Consider the following 13,127-nt stretch of genomic DNA (forward strand, 5'->3'; position numbering starts at 1 on the left):
CTAAAGACGGCGTCTTTCCCTTAGCACTGAACGTCAAGCCTGTTTCCAGCTTGAAGGCAGGAATTTTTTTTCTCTGTGTGAGCCTACCTGGATTAAACAAAACACAACTTTAACATATTCAATCAGATTGCATTTCATATATTTTTAAAAAGTAATAAACTTTTTTTTAAAACGCAGGTTTTCTAGAAGATCAGGGTAGTTTACATAAGTGAGATTCTGAGAAAATACTGATAGCCGATAGACTAGGTCATTTGAGAGGAAATTTTAAACTTCTAGAATAAAACAACATATTACTAAGGATAAGAAATTATTAAATCCATAAAAAAGCTCCTTTATTTGCCCCCAGTCACAGATGATTTCCAGTCTGTCCCTTAATTATAAAAACTAAACTTAGAATGGCCTAGAAGGTTTTACACTAACCTCCTCTCCTGTTCTTCTGGCCTCCTCATTGTTCATCAGACACTCTGAACACATGCCTGCCCCGGGGCCTTGGCACTAGCTCTTACCTCCACGTGGAAGTCTCCTGCTGGTGAGAAACGCCTCACCTTGCTCGTACATCACCTTCTCAAGGAAGCCTGCTGTCCTCCCTCCCTGCGGCCCTCCAGGCATTCTTTTCCCCGCTCTGTTGTGTTCTCACACGCTTAAACCCGTTTCTCACATATCATATAGTTTACTTTTCGTTGTGCTTATTGTTTCTGGTTATGTTATTCTCGTGTAGGATTGCGCATTCCTCGAAGACCGTCGTGTTTTGGTCACTGATAGTTCCTAAGTGTTTAGCACAATGCCTGGCCCGCAGCAGACACCCAGCCCGTATTTGTAGAATAAATGAAAACATGTTCCATAGACTCACTCCAGGGTTGGAGAAAACTCCCAACAGCTCACCATTTTGGATGCAAACATGATATACATTATAAAATTTTTTTTCTTGTTTCTTTTCCTTCTCAGGTGTATTCCTTGGATTCCGCGGACTCTTTCCAGAGCTTCTACAGTCCCCACAAGGCTCAGATGAAGAATCCTATACTGGAGCGCCTGGCAGAGCAGATTGCAACTCTGTGTGCCACCCTGAAGGAGTACCCGGCTGTGCGGTATCGGGGGTAAGGCCGCACGCCAGTCTGCCTTCAGTGGCCTCCCATGTGTCCACCGGGCGAGGAGCTTCCTTTCATCTTGAGGTTCCTCTGGCAGTTGTCTCAAGAGGGTCAAGATTTGAGTATCTTGCATTTATAATCGTTCTTCCAACGTTTTTGATATTCTCTAAATTTTATTGTAAAAGGTAATAATGCATCCAGAAAAGAGCAGGAAATATATATATTCAGTTAACGAACAGCTAAATGTGAACCCCGTATAACCACAACCCAGGCTTCCTGTAGTTTTTTAGCTCTTTCTAACCTTTTAAAACAAATACTGTCTTTGTAAAAGGTGTTCCAGAGTAAGATAAAATACAAGGATAATTCTCCAAAGGACATATTCCCAGATTTTATAAAGTCATTCACTTATTACTTATCTGCTGTGTGCTAAGTGCTGGGGAGACAGTCCTTATCTTGAAGACACAGGCCCTGCACGTAGAAGCCTGTGATCTGTGAAGGGTAGGTAACATGCACACCAACCCACATGTGCGTAAGCTGTGCGCACCAAAACTACAGGCCCTGCCAGACCAGTGCCTGAGGACAGGACAAGCCAAGGGCCTGGGCAAGTTGGCTCTCCCATTGGGATGAACGGAAGTTTGAAGTTGGGAAAACAAAGGGCAAATTTGAGGAGGATTGGCATTCTGGCACAGTGTCTGTGGAGGGCTGTGGAGCAACTTAGTAGAGCAACTCTGAAGCCATTCTTGGGGGCCCTGGAGGCCAGGCTTGGGATTTTGTCGCTCAGTGGTTACCAGTGGGGACCTTTGGGGGGATTTGCACGGGGGAGTGAGTGCAGCGCGTTGGGAGTGAGAGCAGCGGTGAGGCAGGGAGACCCAGAGGGGTGGCCGCTGCAGGGGGAATGAAGGGCCTGAACTGGTGGTGCCGAGGATCATCGTGGCAGCCTCTCCGTACTGACACCTTGTCTGCTGGAATGTGCAGCCGTGGAAAAACCCCTCCCTCTGTTATTGGTATTCGCTGACAAAAGCCCGGTGGAAATTAAGAAATGGGCCATATCTCCTGACGGGGTGGGGGGAGCTCGGAGTTCATTTGTGGGGGAAGCGGGACTGGGAACGGAGCTGCTTTAGCACTGAGCCTGGCCAGGTGACAGGCAGCAGCTACACACTCTATACCGTCAGGAGGAGCCCTGGGAAGTGCTGTCAGGCCTGGCCAAGAGGAAAGGTCCACTGGGTCTCACTTATATCGTTCTGGCTCTGGCAGCAGAAATATCACCTGCCAACAACACAGAACAAGACCCAAGGGGATTTGAATTGAGGAAAGTGAGAATTGGGTGGGTGAGGCTCAGACAACCTGGTCACGGAGGAGGGTGGATGGCCAGGAACCTCTGCTGAAGTGTGCTTGCTTTTCTGAAGCCAGTTGGGAAGACTACCTCTGTATCCATTTGGATTTTTTTTTTAAAGGGACTAGAAAATCATTTATGTTCCAGGCACTGAGTGAAGTATTTTATTTGTCATTTTTAATCATATATGTAATACGTGAATATATCCTCAGCGTAGAAGAACAATACAGGTGAAGCCCATCTCCCCTGAGCCTCCTGCACTTCCTGCCTTCCACCCTCCGGGCAGTCAGTGCATGGCCGGTTCACCCTGTGTCACTCCTCCTTTGTCAGGGAATACAAGGACAATGCTTTGCTGGCTCAGCTAATCCAAGACAAGCTCGATGCCTACAAAGCCGATGACCCAACAATGGGCGAGGTAAGTCTGGACTTGGTCCGCGTGGCTCTCTCACCAAGTGACCACAGTTTTGTATGGCAGCCCTGGGGACAGCTCGGTTCTGTTGCTTACAGAGTGTGCATGGGTGCCACTGTTCCTGCCTGTTGGCCTCCAGTGAGATGCTTGAGCCCTTGGGTGGGGGGGATCAGATTCCGCTCAGTGTAGTCAGGGTGCCCCATCTGTTTCTGTTTGCTGGGACTTTCCCAGTGTTAGCACTGAAAGTCCTGCGTCCTGGGAACCCCCTCAATAGTACAATATCAAAACCAGAAAATTGATGTTGGCACAATCTCCAGCCCTTAATCACATCGGACTAGTTTGTACGTGTGCTCGCATGTGTGGATGGTTCTGTGCGATTTCATCACATGTGGAGATTCATATAGCCCCCACTACAATCAGGACAGAACTATTCTATCACTATCATAATTTTCAAACTGAAAGTCCCGGGTCCTGGGAACCCCCTCGGTCCCAGGCAGACTAGATAGTGGGTCACGCTATTTATAAGCAAACCCAGGCGGTGCTCCTTCATAAGCTCACTTTGGACGCCAGTCACAGTTTTGGATCTACTTTAAAGGACCCTTGTTAGGAAATAGACGCATTGGATTTTGCACGGTGTTTACTGGTATTCCTGTCAAGCAGCAAATGGACTGGTCAGTGCTATTTTAGTAGGTTTTATCTCCGACGTCACTTCCCGGGGCTGCTTTTACAGGAGGGGCAGCTGCGCCAGTGGGAGAGACTGGAGTTGTATGGGTGGCTTGTGAAAGCCTTCCCTGTGTCTGTCCTTCCAGGGCCCAGACAAGGCGCGCTCCCAGCTCCTGATCCTGGACCGCGGCTTCGACCCCAGCTCCCCTGTGCTTCATGAACTGACTTTTCAAGCTATGAGTTATGACCTGCTGCCCATCGAAAATGATGTATACAAGTAAGTATGTGGACCCGGTGCGGCTTTGCAGACAAACGGAATGCGCCTCTAATCTAAGAGAAAGGACATCTTTCATCCTAGGGAAAGCGGTGCGTTGAAGTAGTCTTGCTAATGAGCCTGCACGCTTTTCTGTGAGTCCCCAAATCCACTTGGCATTAGCAGCTGGGAGCTCGTGCCCCTTTGGGGGAGAACAAGAACTTTAGATCTTTAGTTCACGGCTCATGTCACCTCAGCTCAGAGCCTGCTTGAGGGGTTCATATGTTGGGTGTGTGTGTCTACGCGTGCACGTGCGTGCGTATCTTATTCAGAGGTAAAACTTCTTAATTATAGGTCATGAAATATGATGATAAAATATATCAACAGAAGTTTCTTACTGAACTTTATTTGCAAAAAGGAGCTGTTTTCATTATAAACAACATTTTTCTTGGTAACAATTACCCAAAACTCAGTTTCTAAAAACTAATTTTTCTTTTTTTGGAAACAGACTGTATTGTTCTCATGTCATTTATTTTATAACATTAATCATAAAGATAGTGGTTTCAAAATGAAGCTTCTAAACATATGACTGAATGTCAGTTTTTCTCCCTCTTGGTACCTGTAATTCTTGCTTTCCCTTAGATGTTCGTGATTTCACATGTAAAAATATGCTGAGGACCTGTCGCAGGCACCTGATTTTAAAACTGAAAATTTAGGTACCACACATTTGAGGGTGAGATCGGTCCTTCCCAGGAAGGAGCAAGCGTGATCTTTGCTTTTCCCTTACAAGTATCTCCGAACCCACCTGTATCCTGGCTTGAGCACATACCAGGTGACCCCGCAGATTTTAAAACAGAGCTTCAAGTCCACTGACTCTGGCTCTCTCCCTGCCCGAGAAACTGCTGCCGTGTCAGGTGCTGATCCAGCACACCTGCTAGGGACAGTGCCCCATCAGATGGTCGCAGGCCTGTGGTGGGATCATCCATGAGAACGTCTGTCTGCTGAGGACTGTAAGCTCTTGTCTGTTGTAAATCGGAGGGGGTTGGATGAATTTCATGGGGACGTCTCCTCTCTAGGTACGAGACGAGTGGCATCGGAGAGGCACGGGTGAAGGAAGTGCTCCTGGACGAGGATGATGACCTGTGGATAGCATTGCGCCATAAGCACATCGCAGAAGTGTCCCAGTAAGAGCCCCTTGCCTCCGCCCCTCCCCAGGGACCCCAGCCAGCCCTGCCACCCCAGCTCCAGGGCTCACCCCAGAGTACAGGGCGAGACCTTTCTCCAGGTGGCAGTTGCTAATGTGCACACACTGGGCAACTTGCCCGGAGCCGCTCAGTGGATGAATTCACCAACATGCTAACCAGCGATGATGAATCCCTTCTAATCTCAGCTTGAGCTACGCCAGTTTCACCAAATGAGAAAATCTATTCTGTGTTTAGGTGGCTCTTCGTAGTTTTAGAATATATCCATAACTCTCAGGAAATGCTTTGTAAACACTAATTGTTTAAAGCCAATGCCTGGGGCGTCTGGCTGGCTCAGTCAGTAGAACATGCGACTCTTGATCTAAGGGTCGTGAGTTCAAGCCCACGTTGGACATAGAGCCGACTTATAAATGAATGAATGAATAAATGAATGAATGAATGAATGAATGAAGAGAAGGAGGGAGGGAGGGAAGGAAGGAAGGAAGGTCCTTCCATTGAAAGATCCAGATTCCACTGTATCAGTTTGATTTTCTTTTACATGATTTTCTTTTGTATAGCCGCTGTGTGATCTTCTTCCGCTATTGTTATTCCTAAAATTTCCAAGCAAGAGCTGACGTGTATATACGGAACCCGTACCTTGCTCTGAAAATGTTTCAAAATGTTCCTGACACCTAAATTTTTTTTTTGTAGATTTTGTTTGAGAGAGAGAGACAGAGCACAGTGGTGGGGGGGGGCAGAGGCCAAGGGAGAAGCAGACTCTGTGCTGAGCAGGGAGCCCTGCCAGACCAGCACGGGGCTCCACCCCAGGACCCCAAGACCATGACCTGAGCCAAAGTCAGATGCTTAACCATCTGAGCCACTCAGGTGCCCCTAACACCTGAATGTTTTTGTAAGACGTTTAAGCTATAGATAATAATTCTGCTTTTGCAGAAAGACATTCTCTCTGCTATGTTGAGTTGGTGATGTCCTCAGTAAATTCACAACGAAGAGTGGGAAAAGAACACAGTCTGGGATAGTTCAGTTGTTCAGAAAAGTGGTCCCCAAACTTTTTGGATCATTCAACCTTAGGAAAATGTTGCTTCACTTTCCAATATGCAAGTTTATTTATGAATTAACTATGTAATTGATTGTAGTACGTATGTTTTATAGTATATACAAAAACATAAATTTAAGAAGGATGGAGTAAAATAAACATAAATAGATGTACTAACAATTTGTTCTCTCGAATCATCCCGTACCCCCCCCCCCCAGAGACCCTGGTTTAGAATATTAGTAAGGAAAATGATGTCCCCTCTCTCTCCCTCAAAAACCACTTTAAATGCATACCTTACTGGCAGGAAAGTTGCCACGTATTCCTAAAGGAAGAATCTAGCACCACTTCCGTAGCAGCCACGTGGAGGCCCAATGTGTTGCTGTGAAACTTAGCTGCCTCCTTCTGTCTTCTAGGGAGGTCACCCGTTCTCTGAAAGATTTTTCTTCCAGCAAGAGAATGAATACTGGAGAGAAGGTAAATGCATGCTAGAGCGCCCGTGTCCTTTAGGCTAATCCCTGTCTTCCTTCTGGGGGCCGCCGGCAGGGCACCTCCTTGGCACAGGACTAGTGAGTTAGGAGATCATCGTCCCCTCTTCATCTAATATCCTTTTGTCTTACTTTTGCATTCAAGATTGAGATCAAGACATCTTTTGATGTCTATAGAGATCTTCATTTTATTACTCTGAGAATTAATATATACTGTTTTAGATCATAATTCAGTTTAAGCCTTAAGAACCATGGAACCTTTTTTAGCTTGTGGTGGAATTAGAACTCATAACTTGCCTGGTCCTCTCCTCATCCTCACTGTTGATCAGACATGCTTTACCCATCGTGGTCAAAGCAAATACAGCTCTGATTGTGTCAGTCCCTTGCTTAAAACCATTTGGTGACTCTGTTCCAGTAGAGTCAAGTCTTACCCAGGGACACACCTTACAGCACTGGGCCACCAGGCTCCCCAGACTCTCAGGTCTGCCCCCCACCCTCTTGCACCCACCGCCTTGCTCCAGCCATGCCTCAGTTCCTGGGCCTTGCCTTGTGAAGTCCTGGTCCTTTGGCTCAGGCATCATTTTCTCCGGGAAACCGTCCCTACTCCTCCCTAGACTGGTGAGGTGCCTCTCTGCGCCTCCGCACCCACACTCGGGATTTTCTGGAGAACACTAACCCTCTCAGTCGGAGTGGCTCGTCTGCTAGATGGTAGCTCCACAAAGGCAAGAAGGTCTCTTTTTTGTTCGTTTTACTCCTGTGTCTCCAGCACCTAACCTGGCATATAGTAGTAACTCAATACATTTTTGTTGGCTAAGAGTAGAATTAGGTGGGTCACACAGTTAGCAAGTAAACAGACCCCTTTCACCTGACAGGATGCACATCCCAGCCATTTCCCACGGTCTTCCTTCTTTCTACCTGTCTACACAACCGTAGAGCCTACAGCCTTTCTGCTGGGATGAAATGTGAATTCAGTTTCAAGACTGCTTGAGCTGAGTGTGCTGAAGAGCAGCGCGAAAAAGAAAAATTGCTCTTTCCTGGCAAGAATTATGCTCTCAGTAACTTTCTAGTCCAATAAGTAAAACATAATTGCTACACTTCGGAGTTCAGTTGCCCACCTATAAGATAGTTGTGGTATTTGGATCAATAATTTTTCGAACCAGAGGCCTGGAAATCTAAACCCACGGTGATCTTGGATTTAACAGATTCATCTCGAGAGTTTCTGAGCGTGCATTTGGGAAGTCTGGTGCTGGCTGCTGTCCTGCCTGGCGCCCACCACACTTGCACAGCCTCTTAGGTCAGGGCCATTGCAGTGAGACCCTGTTTTCCTTCCCCTTGTAGACCACCATGCGGGACCTGTCCCAGATGCTGAAGAAGATGCCCCAGTACCAGAAAGAGCTCAGCAAGGTACGACGATCCCAGTGACGGATTTGAATATTCAGTATAAACAGTTGTAGTAAAACCTCTCAGAACCCTGCTGTACTAACTGATACATTGAAATCCACAGATTTTTAATTAACTTCCAGTTTTATTAGGAAAAGCTGAAAGGCTGGATAGCTTATTTCCTATGACTTTCTTTTCTCCTCTTCATCGTTTTCTCTCTTTATCCTTCAGTTCCTCACCTCAGGGGCTCTCCCCTGGGCTGCTTCAGTGCGCTTATGACATGGCAGCTGGCATCCCCCAGAGTGAGTGACCCGAGGGAGAGAGCCAGGAGGAAGTCACAGGGCTTTTTCCGTCCTGACCTGGAGTGTCCGACATCCCATCCTACACTCTCTGTTAGAAGTGAATCACTGAATCCAGCCGACGCCCAAGGAGGGGGGAATTAAGCTCCACCTCCTAGAAGGAGGGGTGTCAAAGAATTCGTGGACACATTGTAGAACCCTCATACCATCCTACCCCCATAAAGGATAACTCCTCCACTTGCCTCCTTTAGAATGTGGTTTGTCCCTCTCTTGACATAGAATTTTCTGTCATGATGTTTGTGTTCCTGCTGGAATGCATGTTTTATCTCCTTTATGAGGCCGGAGTCTCCTTGGTGCATTGCATAGTGTTCCTATGTAGTAGGAGCTCAGTAGATGTTGCGCGAGTCACTGAGTGATTTCTTTTTTTTTTTTTTTTTAAGATTTTATTTGCTTATTTGACAGAGATAGAGACAGCCAGCGAGAGAGGGAACACAAGCAGGGGGAGTGGGAGAGGAAGAAGCAGGCTCATAGCGGAGGAGCCTGATGTGGGGCTCGATCCCATAACACCGGGCTCACGCCCTGAGCCGAAGGCAGACGCTTAACCGCTGTGCCACCCAGGCGCCCCACTGAGTGATTTCTTGATCACAGACTCTGCTTTTTCCTAGTATTCAACTCACCTGCACCTGGCCGAGGACTGCATGAAGCATTACCAAGGCACCGTGGATAAACTCTGCCGAGTGGAGCAGGTAGGACCTTTTCCTTCTCTTTTTGCTGTGCCCATTGACCGAGCTGAATTATAACTTCTGACCTTGAACATCCCGCAGAATCATAGAATATAGAGATGGGGAAGTCTGCTAGATCACGTTGTCTCAACTCTGGAGCCAGTCAGTGTACTTCCACTCTCAATGGTAGGGACTAGATTGGTCTGGAATGCTGTGTCTTTTGGATTTTGCATGTCTGACGTTCTACTGGCTCCCTGGAATGTCTGAAGAGAGATCTATGCATCTCTGAGCCCTACACTGACAAGGCTGGCTGAATTTTATCTTCTGAGTGTGTTTTTCCCCTGCCGTGGCCACACCAGCTTTGGAGACCTAGAGGCTGAGAAAAGCTAGTGCAGTAGCGTGTCAGAAACTCGCCCACAGCCTCCCTGATCACGATTAGGACTGAAAGTCAGCAGTTTGGGATTTGAGTTCTGTCACCGATCTGTTTGATGTGCCATTTCTGCCTTATTTTCCTCATCTGCAAAGGGAAATAACAATGCTGCCACATTTTCCAGGAGCGTTGTGTGGAGTCACTAATCCTGGCCGTCCATTCTAGTGTGAGAACGTTTCTCAGCTAGGGTCAGCTTCTACGGCAAGGGAGGGCATTAAGTAAGTGTGAAGCCTCAGTGAGAAAGAACAGCTCAGGTTCTCAGTGTGAAGCTAAGAGTTACATCTTCTGGCACGATGTGACAAGCCAGCTTGGGTTTGTCAGACCTGTCCTGATTCATTGACGTTCTTCCAAGGGGAAGTGGCCTCTGCGAAAGTCCATCAGTTTCAATGGCGATCTCGGCAAGCACAGGACGTCCTCTTCAACAGAACTGGACTGTCCGGAAAATAGGGCATCCCTCCATCAGTAGAAATGCAGGCGGGATGAATCCTTGGAAGCGTACATCTTTTCAGAAGTGCTCCATGGTATTTGTTGAACTTGTTACGTTTAATTGGACCTTTAGAGAGTATTCAACTCAGGTCTGTTGAGGCTGGTGGTAGCTCTGAGAGGTAAAGGGGTCTGCGGATGCCCACCTTCCTTGACCTGGACAGACCATGAACTCGAGACTGATGGTTATGGACTGGTGGGGTATTTGAGGAGGGAACCTTCAGGCCAGCCCTGTCCGGGCTCCAGGGAGAGTTGCAGCCACTGGTGAACGGTTCTTGGTTTGCTGAGGCCGATGTGCCGCTTTCTCTGGCCTCTCAACAGTGGATCTGACTCTTGCCTGAGTCATGAAGCGGGGGCTCTCACTGTGCTCTCTCTCATCCTCCTTTTGCCAGCCCCTCTCTCCTCCTTCATCTCCCTGGGTTGGATTTGCAGTTTCGGGAGCCCTTGTTTTTCTCCTTGCCCTAAAAGTAGTTGGAAGATTAAAAACAGGTTGAAAACCTGAAGTAGCTAAAACTCAAAAAGCGTGTCCTTCAGTGCCAACGGGGAGCACATGGGGAGAGTCTAGCCAGGCAGCGGCCCCTTAAAATGCCAGGGCTTTTCATGTGTGGGAGGTGCAACCCTTTCAGCCCCCATCCCTCAGCAGGGCTTTGTACCTCTAGGGGCCCCGCCAGGACGGAGGCTTGACCTGAGGAGTCCCTGCAGGTGCACTGGCACTCACCCGGAGGGAGCTGCCTACCTTCAAACAAGATGGCTAAGAAATCATGGTGGTTTCTGTTTTTGCAAAATGAACCCTGGGGCTGTCGTCACTTCTCACTGACGCCATAGAAAACAGTGCTCATGACAGCAGTGCTGATTACGGGGCGTTGCGAGAGCAGAAGCCCCTGCATAGGACCTTCCCCAGCCAAGCAACAAATCCCATTTATGGGCCATCAGTTGTCTCATAGTTCCCATCCATCCAGACTATCACCAGGAATGGGGCCAACATGGTGTGTTTTCTGCAGGACCTGGCCATGGGCACAGATGCTGAAGGGGAGAAGATCAAGGACCCCATGAGAGCCATCGTCCCCATTCTGCTGGATGCAAATGTCAGCACTTACGACAAAATCCGCATCATCCTTCTCTACATCTTTTTGAAGAATGGTAGGAATGGTGGGATAGAGAAGAGGGGATAGGCCCTTGGGCAAATGAGGCGGGTAGGAGAGAGAAGACAAAGCAGAAAAGTAGTTTAGGAGACATGGAAAGGGATATTTAATACAGAGATCCCAGGGGCTCTTTACATTTGGGGAAATGTAGGCAAATCAGTTGCAACTAGAGGCAATAAATTCTAGAGGTGATAAAGGTGTGGCATCTATGGAAGAGGATGGGTGGGAGCAGGGAGAGGCCACTGACTGCAAAGCCAATTTGTGAGAGCGTGTCTGCCAGATCCTTGCATCACATTTGTAATCTCTGCCTTTAAATAACTGATTTTCACGCACACCATAGTTGCCCATAAGTGTCCATTGTGCAGAAGATGGACACTGAGACTCTTGACTTTGAGGTGGGTGGGGGTGGGCAGGCATGGCTGGGAAGCGGGAGACGGATGGAAATATAGACCATAATGGGGCAGTTGCTGATGGTCATAGCCTGGGACAGAGTGGCCAGAGTAGAATCAAAATGCTGATTTTGTCCTCATCTTACATGGAGTTAATGTGAAGATTCATTTCTACTAACCCTGAGGAGAAGAAGGGGCACTGTCCCCCTTCCGGTGATTGGCTCTGCCTCTGAGTGTATGATGCACGGTGGTTGGGTGTGGTGACCGGGGGTCTTGTTTTCGCAGGCATCACTGAGGAGAACCTGAACAAACTGATCCAGCATGCCCAGATCCCCCCAGAGGACAGCGAGATCATCACCAACATGGCGCACCTGGGGGTGCCCATCGTCACTGACGTAAGGGGCCTGCCTTGCGTAGGGGGAGGGAGAGGCAAAGGGAAGCTGGCATGTCTTATCGTTTCTCCCCTACTTACTTAACGTGCCTTGTGACACATACACTCAACATTGAGAAAGAGAAAACTATAATCAGAGGAATAAAGGTATAGAGATGTAATAAAATACAAGTGTAACTCCCAGAACCAAGGTGTGCACGTCAAGAAGTTGCACAGGGTCATTAAAGCTGAGCTGTGTCTGAACCAGCCCCAAACAGGAGTCACGCGAGCTTCATCTGCGTCTTGAGGTCAGTCCGACTCTGCCTTTGCACACCCAGGTCCAGCATCTTCTGTGAGGGCGAGAGCACAGTGCTTAGCATCAAGCAGGTTCTCCACTTGGTTCTTCACTGGTGATGGTTCAGAGCCAGGCCAGGGCAGGGTGTCCAGGAAGCCCGACCACATGGCACGCTCTAGAAGAGGCTGGGCGTCAGGTGGCTCCAGAGCTCGAGGAAGAGGCCCGAGCACTGTTCAGCGCTCTCTGCCGGGAACCTCCCTGTATACCTTCTTCCTACGCCGAGTTGTTCACACAACGGTGCTCTGAAGCTGGAGTTGCAAATGTGCTTCTTTTGGAGTCTTAGAGTCAAAAACTGTGTCCCTGAGCCCAGACCAGAGACCCAGAGCTGGAGATAGTTTGGTGTTGTTAGACCATTGTTCACAAGAGGCACCCAAATGGAAACGGAGATGGTTTACTCATGCACCCCGGACTCTCGAAGCAAGATCAAAGGCCAAGTACTACCCAAAGCAGTCTTTTCTCCTATAACTGAAAGCAAACTTATTTTAACTACCAGGATTTTTTTTTAAAGATTTTATTTATTTATTTTAGAGAGATGGAGAGAGAGAGAGAGAATGCATGTGCCAGTGGGGGGAGGGGCAGGGGGAGGGAGAGGGAATCTCAAGTAGACTCTGTGCTGAGTGCAGAGCCTAAAACAGGGCTCCATCTTATGGCCCCGAGATCATGACCTGAGCCAAAATCGAGTCAGAAACTTGAATGACTGACAGCCATCCAGGTGCCCCACTACCAGGATTTTTTTGAATGGCGCTTATATGTTTGACCCACATTTGCCATTTTTCGTGGCTTTAAAGAACCACGTTTGCTCTAGTTTCTTGGGCAAAAGCCCAAGGGGCACATGCTGAACTTTTCCAGGAAAACCCCTCCCACTTCGTACTCTGCCAGTGCTGACTCTCTGAAGGGAGTCCTCGGGAGCGATTTCCAAGGGCCAGCAAAGTCACAGGGCCCAGATGACCCCTGACTCCATCTAATCTCGCGTGTGTTTGCACTCAGTCCACGCTGCGCCGCAGGAGCAAGCCCGAGCGGAAGGAGCGCATCAGCGAGCAGACCTACCAGCTCTCGAGGTGGACCCCGATCATTAAAGACATCATGGAGGTCAG

General features: G+C 48.3%; 1 protein-coding gene across 3 annotated transcripts in view; it reads left to right on the forward strand.

Annotated features, from left to right (window-relative positions):
• Window positions 1–13,127, forward strand: part of STXBP1 (syntaxin binding protein 1) — a 64,984-nt gene that overhangs the window by 37,919 nt on the left and 13,938 nt on the right. For all 3 annotated transcript variants that reach the window (XR_005835251.1, XM_040631928.1, XM_008698734.2), the window contains 10 exons: window positions 946–1,094; window positions 2,749–2,833; window positions 3,637–3,767; window positions 4,820–4,927; window positions 6,392–6,452; window positions 7,802–7,867; window positions 8,808–8,888; window positions 10,779–10,917; window positions 11,594–11,703; window positions 13,021–13,122. Coding sequence is in view for 2 of the 3 variants with exons in the window: in XM_040631928.1 (XP_040487862.1) it covers window positions 946–1,094; window positions 2,749–2,833; window positions 3,637–3,767; window positions 4,820–4,927; window positions 6,392–6,452; window positions 7,802–7,867; window positions 8,808–8,888; window positions 10,779–10,917; window positions 11,594–11,703; window positions 13,021–13,122 (1,032 nt within the window). In the remaining variant the exon portion in view is untranslated. The remainder of the gene's footprint in view (window positions 1–945; window positions 1,095–2,748; window positions 2,834–3,636; window positions 3,768–4,819; window positions 4,928–6,391; window positions 6,453–7,801; window positions 7,868–8,807; window positions 8,889–10,778; window positions 10,918–11,593; window positions 11,704–13,020; window positions 13,123–13,127) is intronic.

The sequence above is a fragment of the Ursus maritimus genome, unplaced genomic scaffold (assembly GCF_017311325.1).
Source record: "Ursus maritimus isolate PB19 unplaced genomic scaffold, ASM1731132v1 scaffold_17, whole genome shotgun sequence".
Taxonomy (NCBI): domain Eukaryota; kingdom Metazoa; phylum Chordata; class Mammalia; order Carnivora; family Ursidae; genus Ursus; species Ursus maritimus.